The sequence below is a fragment of the Taeniopygia guttata genome, chromosome 1A, assembly GCF_048771995.1.
Source record: "Taeniopygia guttata chromosome 1A, bTaeGut7.mat, whole genome shotgun sequence".
Classification (NCBI taxonomy): domain Eukaryota; kingdom Metazoa; phylum Chordata; class Aves; order Passeriformes; family Estrildidae; genus Taeniopygia; species Taeniopygia guttata.
Window position 1 is genome coordinate 55,019,711 of NC_133025.1, and position 25,535 is coordinate 55,045,245.

The window sequence follows — 25,535 nt, forward strand, 5'->3', positions numbered from 1 at the left end:
CTTGGCTCTCAAATCCATTTGTCATTTAGTCTAAGTGTCCCCAGGTAAAGCAGGCTGGGAGAAATGCCTTCCAGAACAACAGCAGGGGAGGGCCAAGCTGGCTTGCTCTTCAGCACTTGGGATGAAGCTCTGTGATACCTTGATCAGAATCTTAAACAAAGAACATCTTAGAGCAAATGACCATGGGCTCAGTCTTGTTTCCTATTTCCTCCAAGTGATTTTGACATTGTTTTGAACCAAGAAAAAGGTCTGGGAGTTAATATTTTTCAGCCTTTTTTTACCAGATGGCTATGATAAAAGTGTGCTCTACTTCTGTCAGTACTCATACATAAAACAGCTCCAATATTTGACATGAAGTCACTTGAGTTACGAGTGGGCAAAAGGATTTCAGACAATTCTTGGGAAAGTCAGAAACATATTAACATTTTACAGCCCTAAACCTGATGGTTTTTCTGTCAAAGTTTCAGAAATTAATTCTGTTCTTGGCCTTTAGGGCTCCTATGGCATTTTAGGCCCAGAAGATTTGCTTGCACCAATGTGGAGTGGAATGAAAACTCAAGATTAAAAAAGGGAATGGATTTCACCTTTAAATTGCATAGTTCTGACCAGCAGCTCCATAAATACACTTCTGAGCTCAGTGCTAAAACCTCTCAACAGCAAATCACAGGATGCAAACACATCTCCCATGTATCCTGGGCTCTATTTCTTGTGTTTTACATTTATTCATTACATCTCATTGCCCTTTCCAAGAAATCTAAGTGAAAACCCAGAACCTCAACAAACATAAATTACCTGCTTAGCTCTGGCCTGAAGAACTTATGAGATCTGCAATTTAACATGTCTGAACAAAAGTTATGAGATATTCTGACCACAGTGAGATACGGTGGTGGTATTGCGCTTTGCTGCTAGGGTTCAGCTCTTATATTTCTCTCCAGATATTTTATTTGGAATATTACTTTGTTATGGTGGCAGAGCAAGCTGCCACTCAACAGAGTTCAGCAGAACAACCAAGCCTAAGAGAGAATTAACTCTGGTACGGTAACCAGAGCCAGAGTCTGAGCTCATGACCATCCATGCTGTTACAGAATCAGTGAATCGGTGAATGTTTTGGGATGTGAAGGACCTCAAAGACCATCTCTTCTAATGCCCATCCACTATGGGCAATGCCCATCCTCCTACTAGACCAGGTTATTCAAAGCCCCATCCAACGAGGCCTTGGACACTTTCAGGAATGGGGCATCCACAGTTTCTACGAACAATGTGTTCCAGTGCCTGAACATTCTTGCAGTAAAGAATTTCTTCCTAAAATCCCATCTAAACCTGTCCTCTTTCTGTTTATGGTGCTTTCACACCACCCTCAAATAGTTCCCAGGAGTGGTCCAGGCCTGAGCCCACATCAGGGTTCGGTCCCAAAAGCCAACTTGGACTTGGCCACTGTCTCTCAGAGGACACAAACATTTACTGAATACTTCCAGGTCAATTTATGCCAGCTGACCTCAGGGCTAGAGAATGTGGACCAGATCATTTTTTATTTATTCATATGGATGTTGAATAAAGCACTAGAAGCCCTGTTTAAACTACCCTTTGTTCAGGCACACCCACTGCTGCTAACAGTTCCCTGGGAACAAAAACACAGCAGAACAGTCTTGTGGCAGGATTTACACCGGAGCATAAAACTTGACCACAAGTTACCAAATGAAGCAACATTTACTCAAGAACTTTCCAAATGGTTCTGCAAGACTTGCAGATACATCAAACTTGTTTGCTTTTGCTGCAGGTGATTTGTTGTTGTAGTAGAGGGAGACACATGTACTTCTCCTGTTTTGACGTCATCAAGAGATTTGTGCTGTTTATCAAGACTTCTGGAATTGATCTCAACGAATCCTGATATTCAGCTTTAACTTATTTTGATTGTAAGTTCTCTAACGCAAACATTGTCTCTTCCCCATTCTTCATTCACATGAAAAATGTATTTACTTCTTAGAAGGGTTAGAAGCACATACCAAGGCAGGAAGGTGTCCAATTAACCCAGAGTCTCTTCATGCCACAATAACGACAATACCCAGAATCCAGACTTTATTTTATAAACCATTACTCTGAAGACACTGAGATGCAAGAGATCAACTGTTGGAACATATCAAGCTTCTTTTGCAACTTCTCTTAAGAAGCAAAACTTTCTATCTGGACATATATAGGGCTGTATTTTCCTTGCCACCACCACTGATAATGGTAAGAGTCTGCAGGCAATATCCTTCTCGCTATGCATCTGATTAGGTAGAAATTCCTCTAGGCTTCACCTAATCAAATGCAAGTGCTGCATTATTTATGAAAGAAAGCTGAATTTCATTAAACTTATTCTACAAGTAGCAGTTCATGTAAGGAATCAGTTTATCCTTTCCTTTATAAATCAGAATAATTTTCTTTAAAAATCTACATTCAAGGATAATTATAATAGAGGTCTTGAAATAGCAAAATTATGGGAAAGCAACCCATAAAAGTATATTTTAAAGTAGATGGAGATTTCATTTCTAAAGAGAAGACAAGTGGCTTGTTTCCTTGTTGTAGAATGAATAATTCAAATGGTTTCTCCAATGCTGTATCTGCAATTGTCAGAATAAATTTCAGCAGCCTTCCCTTTAACTATTACAGGTATAGACTGCACAAGAACTCCTGTTAGTAATTATCCCCACTTCTTTTAGGTTAGCAAAATTCCCTCTAACACCACTGAACAAAAGCCCTACTGACTTGCACAGTCAAGAGATTTCCAGTTTCCCAAGACAAAACCAGGTATAAAACATATACAGTCATCAGAACACTGATGACCATTTATTCTGCTTTTTCATTTAATGCCGCTATTACCTGAAACGTTAAGGTTTTTAAAAAAAATTATTTGAAGGGCTTTGTTTGGCTCCATATGAAGCCAAACATGAATTACAAGAGAATAACAGAAAGAAGAGAAAGGGATGAAATTTGTTGTCATGACTGCAACCTATGATCCACCAGGAATTTTAATTCTTTTAATATAGATTGAGAGAGACCACTTAAACAACTGGCAAGCTCTGCTCACAGTCCTGCCTAGTCTGGTGCCAGGGGTACTCAGGGGGAGGAAGGCATTAGTGTGACAACTATCCACTTGCTCTTAAGAGCATTATGTGTTTTTTGTACAGCCACTGCTGTGTGGATAGCAAGCAGCAGGGGATGCAGCCAGACTAGCATGAGATTAGCCTGAAGACTACCATGGACAGCATGGAAAAAGTTGTAATGTCATCTTTCAGGGGTCTGGGCAGCCCCCCACAACCACTGCAAGATAAAAGAGGCTATTGAAAGCAGCCCAGAGATGCTTCTCAGAGCTGGGACAGCCCTGAGATGTCACATGAGGGTGACTCTTCCTGATGCCCCCAGCCCTTCATCACTCTCCAAAGGCTGACAATAAGCCTGTTGAAAGCACATTCCCAGAGACTTACAACATGAGTTCTTATAACCATTACAAAACTTGTAAGCAACTCTGGTCATCATTAACCCAACAGCCATGCCATGGCAGCAGCAGCAGCAAGAAAAAAATCTGCATCATCTTGCATAATATTCAAAGGGAGTCCAAGCATATTAATTTCTTATATAAATTAAAATAATAAGTGAAAAATAATAAAAACTTAAATTATTCAGTTGGAGAGATCTAGTGTGCCTGGGTTTTGTTAATGTATCTTTTGATGAAATAATTTGTTTAAACTTAGCACTCACAGGGACCATGCCACCACTGAGGCAGCTGTGATAAGTCACCCCGCTGTGCTGCCCTGACAAAACAGGCTGTGTTACCTCTCTGTGGCAAGAGGAGAGGAGAGCCTGAAGAGCCCTGGGCCAGAGCTCTTGCCACTCCCCCTCCATACAAGAGAACACTTCCCTGACAACCACTCTTGGCTCTCCTGGTGCCTGTCCAGCCCTACCACAACGCTCAGCATCCATGGGGCTCCCTGCAGCCACATTAAGCACAAGGACTCAGGCCTTAATTACCCAGGCCCAATTACTTGCTGGCAGCATGGCAACTTGCTTTTAAGGCACATTTTGCCCATTCCAATATATACTGCAATTATTGGCATTGTTTTGCCAACTAAAGGAAGAATGTTATATGAATAACGTTTCTATCTGTGCCAAGTTTTAATACTGCCCATTTTATATTTACTCCAGCATACTATTTCAAGCCAATTTTCCAATTTTAATATTACACACTCATTTTCATGTGTTTATGTACGTTTTCAATAAAGCTCTATGTCAGGTTGAATTAAAACACAATTTGATGTAATTCTGAGACCAGTGATCCATCTGGGAACAATTCTGCACTGGCTATAACACAGGTCATGGCCTCATGATGGTGTGGCACCTTGTTTCAAGAGCTGTGTTACTTGATATGGAGATGTGGATGGCAGATCTTGTGCCTTCCTCAAAAAGGTTTTCAATTTGCAACATTTTAATTTCTTTCAAGGAAGGAGAGACGATCCTACAATATCAAGCAGCAGTCATTTTTTCTTGAAGAGTTCTAGTAGTTGCATCAATATTTCCTCAAAGGTAACACCCTTCAGCTTGGCAGAAAGCTTGTGGCAGGCTGGTATTTTTTGTATTTAAAAAAGCACCTGGAAATCCTGTTGAAAGTCAGGCAAGTGAGAGATCTAATGCTTTTAGGTTCCTTTGAAAGCCTCAGGCATAATCTTCTTCGGTGAAAGCGTGACAGAGCAGCGAGACTCCCGGCTGCGGCTGCGCACAGCACAGCCCTGAGCTGGGTATTACATCACGCCCATTTCCACACACTCAGCTGCCAGGGGGTCCTGACACAATGCCAGGGATAAGACAGGGAGTGATCCCATCCCAGCCTGGCGCTGGGGGCTCAAAGGGCATCCCTGAGCAGAGCTGTGGGTCAGGTTGTATGGGCCAGCTCAGCTCCTGAGGGAGGTTCTGCTCAAGAAGTCAGTGTGGGGCCATTCCCTAACAGCAGTGCCTACAGCAGGATCTTGATCTAACCTGGGATCTCCAGAGGCTGCCTTGGTATAAATAGCAAGTGCTGAATCACAGCCAGGGATCTGTGGGAGGAAGTAAAGTCCTGGCTTCATTGCTTTGATGCCTTGTGAAGGCTGACCTGGAACAGAGGCTAGATGGGTTAAAGAATAGAGTAGGTGTTTATTAGAAGGCCTCAATGGATACACCTTTGGGCAGCACAAGAGCCCAGCCAGGGCTACACTCAAGATGGACCCAAAATGGACACAAAATGCACAACAGGTCATGAGGTCTCTCACTTTTTTTAAGTTCTGGTCCATTAGCATATTGGAGTTAATTGTCCAATTACAGCTTTAGCCCATGAAGTTCCATCCTTGTTTTTCTGTCTTTGTCCACCATTGTTTATGCTCTTGGGCCTGAAATTTGGATCATTTGTCCCTGATCCCCAGCTAGAGAAGGAATTGTTTTGTCTACCTACTCTGTGAAGAGAGCTTACTATTCCCTAATATGAAGCTCAGAAGTACACACTAAAGCAGTGCAGAATCTGAAAAATATAAAAGCTAAAACCTGAGGTATCAGCTTTTCCCTCTGCCCATCTGTGAGGAAGAGCAGCCCACAGGTGCCCTGCCACCACCAAACCCTCTTAGGAGGATGAGCCTCCCAGGCTAAATTGCAGAGCACCCCGATATTGAGAGAAACCTCTCCAGGACAGAAATGGGGGGAAAAAAATAGAGAAGCTGAATAGATTTAATCTGTACATTGGCAAAAGCCTCATGAATTCTTTGAGCTTGATATCCATTAAGGAAAAAATACCCTCAACCCACAGCAATATCCAAAAGCATGTCATTCAAGTAACCAACCAGTAGCACACTAAACAATATTACAGTTTATGAATTTTCATTAGGTTTTCAAACTTGGGCAGGGGTAGAAGCCCAAGAGTTAGAGTTGAGGAGAAAAAACAGGATTTTAGGTCAAACAATATCACCACTAAATAGAAATAAATAAAATATTTCCTGCTAAACTTTCATGTTCCCTGAAGTGATGAGGCAACATGAGGTTATCACACAGGGCTGTCTGCTTATTCTCTCACATAAAGAATTTATGCAGGATCCACACAAGTCCTGAAAATCCGAGAAATTTCAACACTCCCAAAGGCCAGGAAAAGACCAATAATTCACAACTTGCCTGACTTATAGACAGTGTGAACAATGCAGGCACCTCCATAGAGCTCACAGAATCTTGAGGGACCCCACAGCAAACAAGAGACCATCAAGTGAGCCCTTCAATCAAAGGTGGTGTGAGGGGATACAACAACAACATACTCTCACCGAAGCAGATGGGGGTGAAATCACGCCTGTCATCTCCTGAGGCTCCCAGGTGCCACGGGAAGCTGTACAGCCTCATACAGTTTTCATCAAAACAAGGACAGCAGGCTAAGAAAAAAGCAGTGCCTCTGGGAATGAGTAACCAGCCCTTGGATTTGAGGGTATCATTAGCCAAAAGTGAAAGGCAGACTTGAAAAAGTGCAAAATACAGCCATAAGTTTCTCTCTGTGTGCCCCATAGGAAAAGCAAAATAGATGCCTTGTCCCAGTAAGAAAACAGTTTTCATTAGGAGAGCATTTTTCACTATCCAGATTTTTTTTATTGGTCCCAAATACATAAGAAGGCAGAGCTTTGATGCAGTTCTGAGGAAGGCTATGGAGTTGTCATCCTCAGAGATGATGGGGGCTTTTCTCTAGGATAATATGTTAGAAAAGGCAGCAAGTCTTTGAAGGGTAGCATAGGGGGACCTGCACCCACAAGATGACACCACAGTGTAGGAAGGGACCCCACCACCTGTAACCATCAGTGTCCAGGGGTGGCACATCCACATCTTTCCCTCCCAGCAGGCACACCCAGCTCCCATGGCTCTAAATGCATACACACTGTCTCTGCATCAGGGCTTGTGGTTGCACTTACACCAGTTCTGTTTTGAAGTACATAAAAGCCCATGCATTGATTGCTATTTTGTCACTAAAAAGCAGAAAAACTGAGCAAAACCGGAGCAGCCTTCAAAAGAGTCAGGGATTAGTGTTTTATACAGAGCAGGTTCAAAAATAAATTACACTGGCTGAAGTAATTTGGCCATTGTCCCATGCAACGTGTTTTAAAGGCCATTAAGTCTCTGATTCAAATTATAAGGCAGCCCCTTCACTCATCAATTGCCATTAAAACACTCAACAATTCTGTCCAGCTTCAGGACAGCCACCACATACCTCCACAATACCCCTTTAGGCCACTGTCAAAGCTGGAATCAGAGCACCACAAAAAGATATTCCCAACTGCCTGGACATGCTCCACCTCCAGCCCATAACACCCACTAACACAGAGTATTACATGAAATCTCTATGAAGATGTCCCAGGCTTGCTCCAAGGGCCTGACCTAAGTAATATCAGAATGTCAGAAGGGCACTCACGGTTTTGGGAGCAAAAGCAGCCACAGCAAAGCAGCACTGCACATTTTTTTGTCACTGTAAAAACAGGCTAACAAATGGTGCTGGTATTTTAATTCTTCCCAGAAATAAATCACAGATGGTATCCAAGGCCACCTGCAGTCCATGCTGAGAGGCATTTTCAAGGCAAATACATTGACACACACACATAAAGGGCTGTAAGAACACTATTTTTTTTTACTGCATGGAGAGCAATTTAACTGAATTTAAACAACCCCAGATACCGTTGATTTAAGATATATAAAATCCCAGCAGGAAGGTATGTGGGAAATCTTAGGAAGAAACCTGAGTCTCCCTCACAGCATTAGGGTTTTAATTCTAAGATGTAGTGAGGTGAAAGAACAGCCTTACTTTTTTCCTTTTCTGCCCATTCCAGGAACCAATTTTGTTCCTTCAAATGCAGGATACAGATAAGCTGCTTGCACTGTTTTCCCTTCTCCATCTAGCCTCCATCTAACCATGATCTCAAGATCCTTACTGATGCCACAAACCAGCATTCCCAATTTCCAGGCTGTAAGCAATGCCCTAAGATGCATTACTTGCAAACTCTGCAAGAGCCAGGCCACACAAGTTGAAGCACCAAGTGTTTCCATACTGGTTTTCCTGCCTCCTGGCCCACTCTCTGCTCTCTCTCACAGCTGAACAGCACAACAGCTCCCTGAACTGCAAAGAAAACCAGCCCAAGAGCTCCTACTTGCTGTCCAGAGGCTCCCTCCTCCAAGAAGAGGTCACAAAGGGGAATGAAGGTTTCTGCATGACAGACTGGTCCCCTTCCCACTCTGGTCAGCAGCCTTTGGCAGGGGAAGGAAAAGGAGAGCTTGTGGCTAGGAACCTGTTGATGGATGTACACACACACAGAGGTAACGCTGCAGAAGTGTGTGCGCTCTCAGGCACCACAGTATCACATTACACAAGATGGATACCTCCTGCAGGAATCTGTACTGTCAGGTATGTTTTAACATCCAGAAGGCAAACATGAATTTTTAGATGATGACCTTTTTCCAGACACAGAAATGCAGCTTGGCTAGCACAGAACTACTGTTAGCATGTGTATCCACCCAACTCCAGCAAGGAACTCAGCAACCTCCTTCAGGCCCACCCGCTGATGCTCACATTGATCTGCCCTCCATGGGAAGCACTGCTCTGGCAACAAACACAGAGAGAGATGGTAAGAACTGCTTTGGGAATTAAAATGTTAAATGAGTGCAATTATAGGAGGTAAGGTGAATTATTTTTCTCCCCTCTATTGTTAAAAAGGAGATTGATTTAATTGATAATGAACATTCACTGATTGGGTTTTAAGGCTCTGCTGTTTTTCTCTCTCTGCCTGTCAGCCCATGTGCATTGCCAAAGGGCAATATAATAGTCTCAACAGGAACATCAAGCACACAAGGCTGGGGAGAAGCAGGACAAAAGCTTGGTAACTACAAACAACAGCAAAAACATCTTTATTAGCACATCAGAGTTGTTCTTCATATTTGAGTGAGGTTGTGCGACCTCATATTCTTACTCACAAATGGGAGACAAGTGGTGAGATAAATTTCAGGTAAGATCAGCACTGTTTGATCTCCAAGAGCAGAGGTTTTCCAGAATTCCTAACAATAGCCACAAATCTGCAGCAGAAGCAGCAGCAAGAAAGTAAGGCCAGCTTTCAGAGCAGCCGTGGTCAACTCACATCTCAGATGGAGTATTTCCAACCTTTACTTTCTGAAGGAAAAAACCCCAAGGATCTCCTGGGGTCACTACCATATGTCAGGCAAACCAGTGAAGCAGTCTAATCCAGCAGTGTGCTTTTCTTGGTTTATTGTAGGTAAGCTGAAAGGTTTTATTACCCACTACACAATTGCTGAATGCCAGCTGTTTGTTGGGGCTGTTTTACAAGTAACTGATCTCTGAAGAGCTCCATTTCCATTCCCCTTTTAGAAAGTACATATAGGAAGAGCTTTTCCTTCATATAAAGAATTTTTGTTCTTTTCATTCTCCCCATCTCCAATTCAAATGTCATTGGAATTTGAAAATTTTTTGTATTTCATTTCAAGAGTTCATTTCCCCCACTCTTGAAGAACATAGTTAGATGGCACTAATTACCCAAGTCCAGCTAGGTGAGGCTGCTGTGTCACTGGTCTCTGGGCTGGGCTCAGGAATGAGTTTTCTGACAGGCCACCTGCAATGGTGGTTGTTGGGACTGATTGCCAAGTTTGCCTTGGAAACCTGCCCTGCAGTTCCAGTGTCAGAGAAAACACATTATTCTCCTCCACCACTTTTCTGCCCTGAAGCTAACAGAGGTACACCAACATTTGCCAGCAGAGAATCCCACTTGCCTCTGAAAGCAGGAAAGGGAGCAGTTAAAGCATTGGGGATCAACTTTCCCAGGATTTAGTATCAATTACTAGTATTTCACTAGGTGACTTGTGTGCACTTCAGCATCCTTTCCCACAGTTAAAATTTCCCAGGAGCAACGTGTTGCTCTGCTGGGCAGACATGTGGCAGCCAGCACTTCTGGCAGAGCAGGAGTGCATGGAAGCGCCTCCTTACCTTAGTGGAGTTGGTGGAATGGCAAATTGCTCGCAGTTCAAGCAGCAGCGTGCACACTGACAAGATCCCTTTTTGTTTACTAAACAATTAAACTCATTCACCAGAGATCAAGCAGAGCTGCACTGCCATTTGGCACAAAGCTGGAATAGCAGATGAGCCATCACCCACTGAGGCAGTGCAGCTCTTCCTTTCCTATCTCCCAGGAGCTCCCAGGCAGCAAGCCGTGTCCTTATCGACTCCATTTCCTTATTAATTCCCTATTGATCTGCTCACTGAGCACTAGGCAGAAATAATATTTTTATCTTCTGTACTCTTGGCTGTGCTGCCATTGGATTGTGAAACCTCCTGAGTAGCTTGGGTTTCCTGTAACCTGGGGAGGATGGAGCCACCCACACTCACAGGGAAAGCAGGCACTCAGTGAGGGGTACCTGTGGGAAATCATGAAAGCTTGCTGTGCAAATACCTCAGCTGCTGGTCTGCCTACTCCCTGACATGGAGTGGCAATTCATCTTTCCAGGTCAAGTCAGTGGCCAAAAATACCCAGAACCATCAAATTCTGCTCAGGATATTACAGCTACTACTTCCTTCTCTCTAATTACGGAGATTGGTCTACAATCAGAGCAGTCTGTGAGGAGCTGGTGTCTGTGAGGATGGGTAAACAGCTCAGACATAGCAGCTGTTTTCTGTGACACCTGGGTATCCACCTGAGCCCGCGTGTCCCACACCCAGCAGCTTCTCCACTGTTTCCACAGCCATCACTGCACACCCTGCTAACAGAGGCTGCAGGGCCCACACACAACCCCAGGCACTGCAGGTAGAGTCTGACTGTCTGAGGGGATAATACAGACATTGCAGAATTAAATTCTCAACACAAGAACATGGCACACTTTTTACTTACACTGTTTTATTGCTTATTACACAGACCCCAGATAATTTCCCTGTGCCAGAGGCAGGAAGAAGGAGTAAATAAGAAAAATGTGAGTGCAGAGATATAACATGACAAGAACAAGTAGTGTAGCTTCCCAGGGATGGAGACTGCAAACTCCTGGCCTGAACTTTTGGGTCAAAAAGAAAATGTACAAGGTGAGTTTCACTTTTCCAAACTGCCAGCTAATGCTGGAATTACTGAAGCAAGTTGAATGCTAGCACCAGTGCCATGACATACCAAGCACCTAGAGAAGAGCACGGCTGGCTCTGTGGGGCTCCAAGCCCCAACAGGGCTTCAAATGCTCTATAAACACCATCAGTATAAACAGTGCTCTGTAATACAATTGAGAAAATGTTTGCAATCAGTTCTCAAAACAGACTCTTTCATAATTGAAATACTGCAGAGCAGAAAACAGTATTATAATTACAACAAATGGGTGCTGCTGAGTTAGAGAAGATCTTTTGTCTGCAAATCCCATTTACACAAGCTGAGGCAATGTTGGTAGGAGCAGTTACATTACTCTGTGCACTCCACCACAGGGCTTGGATAATTTTTGTCAGTCCCTCTTCTTTTTAACTTGCAATGGGCTTTATTGGTAACTTGGAAGTAGTTCAGAGACTAGATACAGGAACAACTGGAGGACTGCAAAATTTTGTGATGCTGAAAAAACCAGCACCTATCAAGCAGCAGGTTAAGGGAGGAGTTCATCACTCTGTGGAAAACAGACTTGGTAATGGGATCTTCAGCGTGGCATTGAAAGGTGTAAACAAATTCAATGACTGGAAGCTGGTGTTAAACAAATCAGTCTAAAAATAAGGAAGGACATTTTCAACAGCCAATGTAATTAACCTTCAGTACAGTCTAATGGTAGTTGTGCTGAATTTTCCATTGCTGGAAACTTGAAAAAAATAGAAGGCTTTTCTAAATTACTTCCTAAATGCCCAGCATGGCAAAATAGAACAGGATGTTGCTCAAAAAAGCTAAAAATCACCTTCACCCAGGTTCAGTCCCTCTTCAGTGACAATGAACTCCTGTCCTCACAGGTCAGCCTGGGTGGGTTAGGAGCCTTGGGGAGCTTTTATCATAACCCTGTCAGCTGGCCAAAAGACAAAACATACATGCAATTTCTGGAGTCTTCTGTCACATCACATGTTGGGAAAGAACATTTTTTCCACCTCCTGGCATGCCCTATTGAGCCGAGCTCTGCCCTTGCTGTCCATCAGAGCCACTCTTCACCTTGCCTGTCCTTCCCAAACATGCTTCTGTTCCTGCAAACACTCTGTGCACTCCATGCTTGCCTTCCCTTGCCACCACACCATCCCCCCAGCCCTCTTCTTTGCATTCATTCCCCAGAGGGGTTTGTCCTTTCTCCCAGGTCACAAGAACCAGAGGGGAGAGGTTTGGGAATCTAGGGTGAGATGCTCGGTGCACTGAGCACTGCCTGGGGAGCAGCTGAGAGTGCATGAACAGCAGTGGCAGGAGCAGCAAGAGAGGGAAGCTGCTCAGAGGGAGTGATCCCATCTATGTGGGAAGGGAGGGCCCTCCAGAGATACCACAGGATGTGTCCCATATTACAGACCAGCCCTGTGCCCTGATTTACCATTCATTCAAGTGAGGCGATTCATCCTGCTGCTTCAGCTTCCCCCTGCAGAGAACCTTAGCAATGATATTTGCCCTGTACTGCACAGGAGCATTTTCAGGATCAATTAGTTTAGCATTCATGCAAAGCTCTGTGGACAGAAGCCTCAACACAAGTAGTAAGTACCATTATTGTTACTGCACTTCAGATGGCTACATCACTGACATTTTCCAGGCATGCACCATTAACAATTTACAAAGATAAATGGGCCAGGAACCTGAAAATGCATTTAGGACAACTACCTCCTGCTTACCAGCATACATTCAGCTGCGTAAATGACACCTCATTGCTCAACATGTAGCTATGGTAACATTTTCATCTCATATACTGAAGTGCACACACACACACACGTGTGGAGCTGGGCAGAAGCCAGCCTACCTCATTTCATGACACACAAACACCGAGCCAGGGAACTTTCCCAGGCTCCCAAAGCCAAGCTGCTCCCAAGGAGCCAGGGATGAGGAGCAGCCAGCTCGCTCCATGTCTGTCAGGAAAGAGACAGGTAAACAGCATGAGCCCCACCAGGCCCCTGAGGGACTTACTTGAGAGCAGTTTTGTAGTGGTAGATTGCTTCAACGTTACGGCCCTGGTCTTTCAGAAAATTGGCATAGTTGTAGTGCACCTTGGCATTGTGGGGCAGGGTCTTCACTCCTGAGCTGTGAAGAAGAACAGAAGCACGACACTGTTAGCAGCCAGGTTACCCCACCCTCCCCTGGGTCCACCTTCTTCTTGCAGTCCCTCCCTTCTCCTGAAAAGCTTGCTCGTAATCCCAGCACCCTGTCACCTCCTGTGCATTTGTGCCAACACAGCTCATGTTTTAACTGGCAGCTCATCCCACGCGCCAAGCGCCCCGGGCACACAGCACTGTGTGGCAGCAATTCAGCTCGTCCTGGTTGCTGTCACTGCAGGCACTGCCAGCAGCAGCACTGCAATGCTCCCTGTGGCCAGATGCTGCTGCAGTCTAAAATCTGAATTACTAAATTGAAAGACCAAAACCTAAAGAGTTAATATTTGGAGGGAAAGCTTGTAGTACTTTCTAAAAACAAGGTCCATGCTCAAACCTAAGTGTCATGAAGCATCTTATGAAAATCTTGACTTAAACCTGGCACTCCAGATACCAGAAAGAAGGTATCTTTTCCATGTGTATCTGCCACTAGATGGAAGGCATGGCATACTCCAAGTACCAGCACATGTGCACTGCTTAAGGCTGAGCAGAGTGTGCCCAGGAGGTGAGGGCTAATGGGGACTCTCACCCTTAGGTGGCAAAATAACACTTTGGCATTAAAATACATGACTGAGGATATCTGGCTGCACAGTCACCCCATCCCTTCTCCCCTGCCACGTGTAGACTGAACTCAACATTTGGAATTAATAATGAGGGCACAAAGACAAAAGCAAGCATATGCTTATTCACTTAATTGAGAGCACAGAAAGCAAGGTACACCTTGCACAGCCAGAGGAAATGCCGTTTCAAGGTTAAAGAGAGAAAGAAATCACAGGAGCATGTACACCACGGAAACATTTCCCCTGCAAGAATCCAGAGAAGTCAGTGCTCCATTTAATGGGGAAGTCCTTTCCAGCACATAAATAAGGGCTCTCTGAGGTAACGGGAAATAAGAATGGATGAATCTGCTCATGTAAAAGCAAAGTGCTGTTTCTTGCTCACAAGCAGATTCCTGACAGCTGCTCTCTTTTCTTCTCCAACCCTGCTACCTCAGGTAGGAAAAGCAAGGACTAGAAAATTCCCAAGTCTTGTTGCTTTGCTTTGTCTGCCTCTCTCATTTAGCTTTGGTTAACATGGAGTTAATAATAATGAGACAGGGTCACAGGCAGCCCCTGCTGTGGGGTGCACACCTTCTTGCATGGAAAAATGCACCCAGAGCTGCAGAAACCCTTTGAGGGGAAATTCACTGCAGAGCAGCACTGAAGAATTGCAGTGGCAAATATGGTATCCTTTTGGTTATCTGCAGCCAGTGGCATCCAGCATCACTAACACCTACTTGTGAGAGCTTCCAAAGCTTCGCCCACAACTGCCTTGCAGAGTTCAGCTCAACACAGCCGTGGTTTGCCTTCTAAAATTAAAAGTACACCCTGCATTTGGCTTCCTAATCATCAGGTATTTCCAAATTACTTACTGGGAGCACTACAGGAATAAGACATTTTGTGACTAATCGCTGAATTAAATCAGCTAATTGATGCTATTCTTAAGAGAATGATTTTCTATATTAGTTTTCACAAAGATATACTGCACCAGCACCAAGTAATGTGTGACTGCTATGGCTGTGTTAATTTCCATTGGCCTTGGGAGCTATTAACTACACACTTACAACCTCTGGGCATTACTGGAATATTAATTCTTATACAGAGAGGGTTTCATTACATCAGCATCAGTGTTACAGGCAAAGACATGGCACTCAGAAGTGCTGCTCTCTCAGAGCTACGTGCAAGGAGCTGCTCTGCTACAGCCTCTGCTGAAACAGAGCAGACTGAGCTAACAGTGAGGAGTACATTACACATGCACCAGCACTTCAGTTCTAATGAGATGCAATTTTAAATATTTTAATTCTGGACTGTTTTCCTTTAAGTAGAATTTATCACTAATTCCACTGGTCCCATTTATTAGAACATCACTAATAAAGCTTCTTGCATCTGTGTGCTTCTGCTGGTAGCAGGGGTGACACAGAAATGGCAGAAGTGGGTTTGGGTTCTTAAGATGCTCTCTTCTGCATCAGACTGACCTATTTATTCTCCTCATAGGGGCGGGGAGGGGGAATGTTTCATTCTGCAAAGGCACGTAGCAATGACTGAAGCTGCTTGGAGCCTCTGCGCTGGGGGAGGCAGCAAACATGGCACTGGATGCAGAGGGGAATTTTCAGAAGAGATTAGGAGTTAACACTCCTGCCAACTGACTCCTGAGCAGTCGAGAATGCTGTTTGCTCGTTGACAGAGGAAACAATGATGTCCACAGTGAAAGCCAAGAAGGAAAGGGTGGAGTAAAAATAACAAAGCGGAACACAATGTTTTTCCATTTCTGCTTCCCACAAGCTCCCAGTCTCTCACTATTTCAATATAATTTTCCAATGTGCTTTTCCAACCTCTCCTATTTCCCTGTTCCCCAGCCTGTCACACACATGCCCTTCTGAAAACCTACGGTACTGATCTGGCTCCAGCCAGAAACTAACTCACTGACATTGGACGTCACTTCTCCAGAGGATTTCCTTCCCTTCTGATTTCTACGACAGCAGTAAGCAACATAAATGGAAAATAAACAACAGGCAAACCTTTTTACGTAACACTTCCTCCTCGGGGAGAAACAAAAAGCCTATTAGCCATAAATCAGAGAAATTAAATACCACTGGTATTTTCCAACCTCAAATACCAGCATCATCCAAATTCCACTTCAGCTGGGAAAAAAGCCCTGTGGTCCTCTCTCTTGTGTTCCTAAGTGCATGTTCTGCTCCACATGGTGACTGGGTGCAGGGCTGAGGCTTCACTGATTTTCCGTGATATCCATATGAAAAGTGCTCAGTTTAGAAGAACATGAGACCACTCCTGCCTCAGCAGGAACCCTGAGAAACCGATGGTGTCTCCTCTGCTTTGGGAATCATTATCATCAACAAAGATTCTCTACAGCAAATTATTCTCTGGATGACACAAACAACCATCTTCCTTGGCCTCCGAACCTTGTACCAATTTCACAGGTGTTTGTGTTGGGCCATATTAAACTGTCCTAGAGAAGATGCCCAAAATGCAATGGGACTTACGCTCTTCATCTGAGCCACCTTTCAGAATTAACAAAATAACACAGCAGTAAATGCTGCTTTTGGGACTGGAGCAGTTTTTGCAAATTCCTGAAGTCAGCAGACCTGTCCTGGGAAGGAGAGCTGCTGACTAAGAAAGCATCATTTTTGCACAGTTCCTTTGCTGGTTACAACTGGGTTTCCAGGCACTGTCACAAATGTGGGCAGCGCGTGCGGACGCTTTCCAGGAGCAACAGGAAACGTGGCAGCTTGCCAAGTCTTGGAAAGGTCAGCACAGAGGATGCAGAAATCAGCCCACAGCTCCCCCCTCCCTCTCCCTGGCTTCGGACATTAGCGCTGACCACAGCTGGAGTCTGACCTTCTGGCCTGTGCATTCACTCTAGAGGGTAGTTCCTTAAATAATTAACAGGTAAGTCCTCCCTGATCACTTGCCAACACAGTAAGACAAATTGCTTGGGGCTTCCAGAGATGTCTTGGAATAATATACCTCAAATACTTCTCTATATATTTGGCCACATCTTCTACTTGTGGTTTATTTGCTTCTCATTTAGTCCTTGCACACATGCTTGTGCAGCTATGTGGAGATGCATCATTTCCTCAGACAGCAGCATCCTCCCCCACACTGCTGCCTTCAGACAGCACCCAGCAGGATTTCTGAGCCAGAAAACTTGATTCCTGGGCTGAAGACTGAGTGGCCACAATGTGGGTCTCAGATTCAGTCAAAGAAAGAAATTGAGAGTTTCTAGCCAGGCAAAAGCCTGGGAAAGAGCTGGAAACTCTCAATTTCTTTCTTTGACTGAATCTGAGACCCACACCACAATGGCCCAGAGATGGCAACAGTGTCACACAATGTCAAAATAGTGTAAGTTTTAAGAAAGGGATGGCATGGGGTACAAGCACAAAGCTAGGAACACACTGAGTATACAAACATCTCCTGGACCAGCATAGAAAAAGCGTATTTAACAGAACAGGCCTGTTAAAGCTAAGGGAATCAAGACAGATCAATCCTTCAGAAACAAGCAAACAGAGGAAAACAGGAAAAAAAGTAGACGTGAAAGAAAAAAAATACTAAGAGGAGGGAAGAAGTAGTAATTAATTAAAGCAGCAACTGGAGAAAGACGAATGAGGAACGAGGATCATGAGTAAAGATTCTCCCAGTGTACACTTCCTAAAAAAAATTCAACACACAGAGAATACCAAGTAGGTTCATTATGTCTCCTTTCCCACATCTATAGATTTGCTCTGCATCCTCCTCCTGTTCTGTCCATTAAAATTTATTGTTGTTTCACATACTTCCATCCACTTCTCCCTCCTCTCCTCATCAGCCTCCTCCTTCTTCCCCACAGGGGAGATCTCTCACTCCTGGAATGACATTATCTTCTTGCTATACTATTCTTTTTTTGCATTTCCTTCCCATCAAAAAGGAAGGTCCTACCACATTACAGAACTTGTGAGAGATGTGTAATACCTGTCAAAGAAGATCTTAAAAGGACAACAAAAAGGTCAATAAGCGTAAACAGCACAGTGAAGACAGCTGTGAAAATGAAAAGCATTATTCAAAAAGGAACAGTTACAGAAGGAAAAAGGAAAATAGCATAAACATCAGCCAGTTAAACACAAACCATAATTAGGCAGACCAAAAGAGATTTAAAGAAAAACTTGCTAAAGCTATCAAAGCTAATAATGGAATACATCAGATAGAGGAAACCTGCCAAAGATCCCCTAAGGCAAATAGATGATGGAGGTCTAAAAGTAGTGCTTAAAGAAGAGAAGACCACAGCAGAAAAGCTAAATGGATTCTCTGCACCAGTGCTTGCTACAGGGAAACCAAAGGAGTTGCCACACAGGAGCCTTTCCTCAAGGGGCAAGACCCAAGCACTGTCTCTGATTGAAGTGGCAGTAAAAGAGGCTTTAAAACAAATCAACACCCAGAACAGTTATGAATCCATTGGGCCTAGGAGAATGCATCCAAAGGAAATCAAACAGGCAGCTATTAGCTGCGGTAGGTAGGCTATAATTTAAATGAGACTGCCACTAGAGGAATGGAAGTTGATGAACATGACTTCATTTGGCTCCAGGGAAGGGATCCTGAGGGGGAAACAGACCAGAAAGTGTAATTTTCACTTCAGGTAATTTGGGGAAAACCATAATAAATCGTAATTCTAGCACATTTCTGGATAACTACAGTCCAACAAATGATTAGCCTTGCATACTGCAGAAAGAAGTTCGTTGGGAAGCTCTGTTGGCATTTTATAGACTCAACAGGTACATACATGAAACTATGGAAAGCTTTTATAAATACCCAAATATAGCCCAGTCAATCAAAATCACATACACCAATGTTGAGCACTTAAATGCTCAAAAGGGTTTTTTTAATATAAAATCCCTCACTAAAGACTTCCAATTTCTTCAAGGCACCATGGAGTAAGAGAAGATCCTCTCATGAATCAATACTTAGCTGAAAGACAGCAAGTAAAGAGCATGAATATGTGAACAGTTTTTACAGCTGGAGAAGAGTACAAGCAGGGTTCCCAGGAGACGTGCAATGGCACCTGAGCTACTTCAGGTGCCAAAGGATCTTGAAAGAGGAGCAAACAGGGAGGGGACAAGTTTGCTGATGACACCAGTGTGAATCACACTGGAAGAATTAACTACATTTTGTTGAAGGATCTCGCAGTATTGAAGACTGGGAAAAGAGATGGCACAAGAAACGCAGTGTTGGTACAGATACAAGCATCAGAGAGTGTGTACACACACTCTCTAAATCTGCATAAATGTGCACACAGATTAATATCTAAAAACCTGGTACTTCCAGTCACAGTAGGTGTCATGGAATTTGCATTCAGAGTGCTGTGAAATTATCAATCACTGCTTAGGAGAGGTCATAAAAGGCAAGCAGAAAATTAGGAATTAGTAGGAGAAGAGAACAAAAACCAGAAAGCAGTCCTATGTTACTGTGCTGCACATACCTCTGGAAAGGTGATTCTGGCCTCTTTCTCAAAAGGATGGATTGGAGCATGAAAGTATCCAGAGAAGACAGACAAGAGGAATCAGAAATGCACAACAGCTTCCATGTGAGAGGAGTACAAGACCAGCTGACTTCAGCATGAAAAGGAGACAGATGAAGGCTATACAGTGCAAACACAGCTCTACAACGGGGGTTCGAGGCATGGAAGTGCCTTTATCCTAAGTGACAAGCTGTAGCTACTCACAACTCATTCACCACACCCAAACTAGGGGACACCAAACCAGATAATCAGGAGAAGGCTCCCAGCAAGACACGGGGAAATCTTAGTGTGCACACTCTGTAATTTAACAACGGAGCCCAGTGCACAGGATGCTGTAGAAGCCAAAACTATAAATAGATTTGAAAAAGCAGTCAAAGACATTATGGAAAAAGAGTCCATCAGTGGCTATTAAAAGCAAAAATAGCAAGTAACTCCTGACTCAGGAAGTCTTTAAACTGCAGATTACTGCAAGCTGGGAAAGAACTGGAGAGAAGCATTATTGTTGCTGGCCCTGTTCTTACAGTGCGTTTTTTCAGCAGCTGCTGCTGATTGCTCTCAGGGGCAGGCCACAATATGAGGTGTCCCATCAGGAATTTAAGAGTTCTGCCATCCCTTCAAAAGCCTGGGGCAGACCTCTCTCCTGGTACTGCCCCCAAAACTCCTGAGCTGAAGAGGGAAACAGCTCAAGCTAAGGCACTGAGCCCTGAGTACTGCCCTGGGCTAACCCCAAGTCCCTCCCTGGAGGTAAAGGTGTGTTAACTCCAGCTCAGAGCTGCACTGCAGCAGTGGCAGGGCCTGGAACTGGAACTGGCAGTAAATAGTCACCCTGCTTTGAATGGAGGCTGGAAGGACAGAACTCCACGTGTATCGAACTAAGCAGACATAACTTTATCCCCCTCTTCTGCCACAGACCCCGTAGCACTCCATATTGTCCCTAGAATGCTCCTTAGTAGAAGGAAACATCCTCTTGTCACCTGCTACAGTCTGACTTCATCATTCTTAAACATGGGTGACCACAGCTGTGCACACCACCATATGATGCCTGAAAATCTGCATATGGAATTGCCATATTCCCACCTTCCCTTCAGTAAGAGAGTGGTCTGACTTGGCAATCCTCCTACTTTCCTCCAAGTGGCCAGGTTTGGACTGGAAGTGTGTCCCATGGGGATTGCTGTGTCAGTCTAGGCCAGTCACCATTGCTTGAACAGCAAACAGTGTTGGAGGGAGCCAGCAGGGAGCTGAGATTGGCTCAGTGGGTCAGAGTGTGCTGTTAGTAGTGCCGAGGTTGTGGATGTGATCCCATCCCTCTATGGGCCATTCACTTAAGAGCTGCACTCGATGCCCCTTGTGGGTCCCTTCCAACTCAGAATATTCCGTGAATCATGCAGAGGGAAGAAATCCCAGTTCCAGATTTTTTAAAAAACAGCCCCACTAAGAGAGCTCCAACCACTTCAGTAGTGTTTGCTGAAGACCAAAGGGTACACATAAAAACAATTTCATACTTTTAGTGCTGCATAAATTAAACTTTGCTCTGGCCAATAAGTTAGGAAATAAAGCTCAACCTGTGTGCGGATCACCTGCGTTTCTGCAATTACTTCACAATTAGACAACTGCTGAAAGCAGCTGGAGGCAAATGCAATACATTTTCTAGCAAAACACAAAATGAAACAGTCTGTTTCAATGCAAGAAAATACATAAATGAGGTTGTTAACAGAGCTGTTTGGCAAAGAGTAATCAAATAAAATGAAATATGGTACATTAAGTTTGGCACTTCGTGGCATTTTATTTTTGTCATTAGAACATTGCTAAAGAAATTTCAATATTTTCAGTAGCGTTACTATGGCATTCTGGAGAGCTGCAAAAAACTTTTGCCATGTCTTTAGAAACAAAAGCGTAATGCTATCATTAAATTTACAGGATCAAAGTTATTTAAAACCAGCAGATCTTAAAAATGTGATTGTCAGAACCAATGTTTGTCCATCAGCATATAAACTACTGACACCAGTTTTTGCACAGTTATCAGACAACAGAAAGTTATTTTATGATAATAAAAATGTTGATTAGATCAACGCATCAAGAGCAAAACTTTTTCTAAGGAAAAGTTTGTTCCATGTAACAAACCTACTTTAAACAGTATAAAAATGCAAGTACTCTCCTGTGGTGACTCCTACCTGAAAAGGGATTCTCGTGACAGCCAGATTTCATTCTGCTTCACAGTCTTCCAAGAGAAGAGCAGCAGCAGCAAAGCAAAGAGGGTCGGAACTGTAGTTCTCCATTTATTTAGCCATGTAGACAGCTTTTTTAGACCGTGGACAAAAAGGATGCAGTACCCCATACTGTGGGAAAAAAAAAAAAAAAGGAAAGGCAAAATGTACCTAAAGTTATATTTCAAGTGTCTGGTTTATATGCAAGACCATCCACTATTGCATTTATTATACAATTACAGGGGATTTTTGGACTAATGATATTTTCTGGGCTAACAAACTTCAACTCAACAGCAGTTTTCCTTAAGTCACCACACAATTTCCAAATTAACCTAAATGATAGACCCGGATGCCAAAAGTACAGTCGCATACATAATATAACCCAGCATAATGGTAGCTTACACCAGCCCCAGAAGGCAGCTGCTTTTCTGAGCAGCAAGCTAAGAAAGCACCACGTAATAACAGTAATACAGAGCACTACTGGAGCACTGTGGAAATGACAGGCATTTTAACAGGGGGAAGTCTCCAAACAATCCCAATGGTGGCTGCTATTAATTCCAGTTTACAAATCATGAAGCTGAAGCAGAAGAGCGAGTGCTGTAGTCAATGTTGCTGCAGGAGTAGGTGACAGAGACTACCAAAAGGCAGAAGTGCCTGTCTGGGTCTTGCACTTCTACATCAAGGCCAGTCCAGAAGAGCTGAGATGTGCTGGCAGATCTTCCTTGCTGCCCTCCCATGAACTGGCACACAGTCATCTCCAGCCCCCAGCACTTCCATGGCTCTCCATGAATAACTTAGCTGTGGCATTTTCACGAGCCAAAATTGAACTGAAGTCTTACTCCTGAATAAATTTACATCAATTCAGTAATTATTTACCTTAATTCAAGGGTTATGTTAAATCCTCCAACAATGTCCATCTAAGCTGGAAATTCAGTGCTTTTGGTTGCTGTACTTTGTAATCACTAATACTACTTGTAATTTTTTACAAGGAATTTAAATTTCTATTGCTCAACAAATTTCATTAGCTTATCTAGAACTCTTCAGGCTACTTAGCACCTGGTTTAGTGTTAGACTTAAAACCTATTTTAGTTCAGGCAGCTCTCCCTGATGAAATAAGGGAGCAGAAGGCTCTCGAACTATGGATGATCAATAAACAGAGACAAAAGCATAGCTCTTCCCAAACACTGGCACACCTTGAATCCCAGCTGAATCCACATTCAAAAGCACGCAGGCTGGGGGCAGACAGACCATTGCACCTGCCCACACCCTGGCCAGAGACTTACAGGCTTTCCTGGACTGTACAGAGACAGTTGAGCAACTTCCCTGTGAGAATGCAACAAGGTAAGAAAATCTAAGAACAAAATTCCCCTGTCAGAGGTGACCTTGCAGGCAGGCACACAATATGGTGAACGTCAATGTGGAAATCAGAAAAAGGAAAATGTTCCATACTTGAGGAGCTCTGTGTGTGCTTCTTGGCATGGTTTCTCTGCCCTGCTGGAGAGCTGGAAACATTGCTATTGCTTAGGCTTCCCAAGGATGGAGAAGGACAAGAATTCTTCCTGTCACTGAGGAATAACCCTGCATTTGTTGCACGTACTGATTAGCACCACTGCATTGTCTCTGGCACAGTACAGGTGCCCTATAGAACACTGAGGGAAGCATAGAGTTATAGGGCAAATCCAGAGACAGCATCAAATCTGCTGATCATTCAGAACTCTTTCACTGCTGTTTTTGAGTTCTCCCATTCTTCAGAAGTTGTTACGTATATATTTATGGTTACCTATATATTTATGTCTCTCAGTTATGCTTGCACTTTGCTCTAACACATTTCTTGTTGGGCTGTTTTTTCATTAACTCATTTAAAGATATATATTTATTGCACCTACATTAACTGCATGCAAACATTTAGAACTACAGAGATACTGATACCAAACAATCCAGCCTTTATAGTTATTGAACTCTATTTTAAAATCTCTGAAAAGCTAATCTCAGTAATAATCCCTCCCTTTCCAACAAGAAATGCCTCCAAAGTCTGCAGACTATTTTCACTCTGTTATTTTGCCTTTCCTCAATTTTATCCCTCCCTTGGAATTAATTATCTGAAATAGATATTATTTAATTGCTTTAGCACAAGACCATTTTCAAAGTAATTTCCCTATGCCTTCACGTATTCAAGAACAGACCCTTCCTACAGAGTCGTGAATGCATCCAGAAAACAAAAAATGCATATGTCAGTGTCTTGGTATTTATGTAAAATCCTGTCCCAGCTGTTGGGAATTTCTGCCTTAGCAGCAGGACCAAGTCTGAGGCACAGTCAGCATAACGCTACACCTCCTCCAGATCCCGTGATCTGATCTAAACAAAACAGTGTCCACACCAATGTATTAAAGCAAAAAACATAATTATATTACTATTGTTTCCCAGCTCCAAATCCATATAATCTGTCATACCTTACTTCACTTGTTTCACACTAGACTCAACAGTCAGTCCCAGTACAGAAATTAACTTTATCACAGTGACCATGATGTTTTGAACCAGTGAAGCACCAGACTCACAAAGATGGAGCTGCTGTAGCAGCAACATGCCCTGACAGTCACTGGACCTGGAGAGCCCCCTTCACCCCACCACAGGTTCATCCCCAGATGCAAGTTCACCCCTCTTCCCTTGATCCCAACCTCATCAGGCTTCAGAGGAGCCCTTTGAAGCTGCTCTTTTATCAAGCCAGCAGCAGCCCAAGCAGCTGTACCCTGGTGGAAAGAGCCAGTGCAGGTGAGGCTGCACTCAGATGATGAAGGTAACTTGCCAGGTAATGCCTCCTATGTGGTTAATTCTGCTGTGACCCTGCCACTGCCTACAAACACAGAGAACATTTCAAATAGATTTGTTTTTCTTCTCAGAGTGATGGAGGACTTGACTCCATATCAAATCTTACCACTGGCTTGCTAGGAAATCAGGTTTCACTCACACACAGGGGAAAAAAAAAAAAAAAAAAAAAAAAGAACATGTCTCAAAAGGACCTTTCATCAAAGACTTGTTTGCCACTTGAAAAACTTACCCTTAAGTACTACATTCCAGACACCTCAGTAGTAACTGCATAAGGATTGAGGCTGCAGGGTTTCAGTTTGGGGGTTATTTGGTTTTCTAGTTAACTCTAGCATTTCCTAGAGAGGGAACCATTTCTCATGAAGGGCTTTTCTCTCAGCATTGCCACACAAGCACTTTTCTGAAATACCTTGTAGCAAAACCAAAACAATGGGAAACAAGCAAAATCCCCAAACCACTTTTCTAAGTCCATTTTCCACTGGATTATTGTAAAACTGCTAGGATTTTTCTTTTTTTTTTTTTTTCCTTTTGGCTTTTGTAGGATAAGCAACAGCCTACTACAGCAGTGAGAAGCCCATGACACCTTGGCTCCTGGGGTCCTGAGAAACAGCCCACCAAGTCCACATTGGTAAGTAGATTTCATGTGGGCTCACAATGAGAATGCATTACAGGGGAACCTGTAACTTCAGGAATTCCATGATGCAGCAGAAAAGCTCGGCAAATGGACCAACAAGCCAATGGTTTCATGCTTCTTCATGGTTTCAGACTTCTGCAGTATAAAAGCGACACTTTAGGCATGCCCTGAATCACAGTGAGGGCTGAGGGCCAGGCAGCCGGGCAGGGAAGCCCTCTGGGCTACTGCCATGGGATTCTGGCAGACTGCACGCAGGGATCTGGCTAATGACACATTTTTGTCTATCATTTCTGTGGTTTGTTAATATTGTACCACCTGTAAGGAAGCAAAGTGATAGGAGGCACAAGCAGATGGGCATGTGGTGGCATATAGATCTTATTTCCCACAGTGCTCTATATGCATTGCCCTATTAAAGCTAGAGCCAAAACAGCATATATTTAATATTTGCAAACACATCTTGGGTAATTAGATTGCAAATTCAACCTTTCCTTTGGCCATTACGGTGAGGCTGTTACTGATGATGCTT

The 25,535-nt window shown here is 43.5% G+C and overlaps 1 protein-coding gene across 1 annotated transcript in view; it reads right to left on the reverse strand.

Annotated features, from left to right (window-relative positions):
* TMTC1 (transmembrane O-mannosyltransferase targeting cadherins 1) overlaps nucleotides 1-25,535 on the reverse strand; it is a 134,616-nt gene that overhangs the window by 26,135 nt on the left and 82,946 nt on the right. Inside the window, exons 10-11 of the mRNA XM_030263243.4 lie at nucleotides 21,520-21,684; nucleotides 13,122-13,235 (exon numbers count right to left, since the gene is read on the reverse strand). Of these exons, the coding sequence (XP_030119103.4) occupies nucleotides 13,122-13,235; nucleotides 21,520-21,684 (279 nt within the window). The remainder of the gene's footprint in view (nucleotides 1-13,121; nucleotides 13,236-21,519; nucleotides 21,685-25,535) is intronic.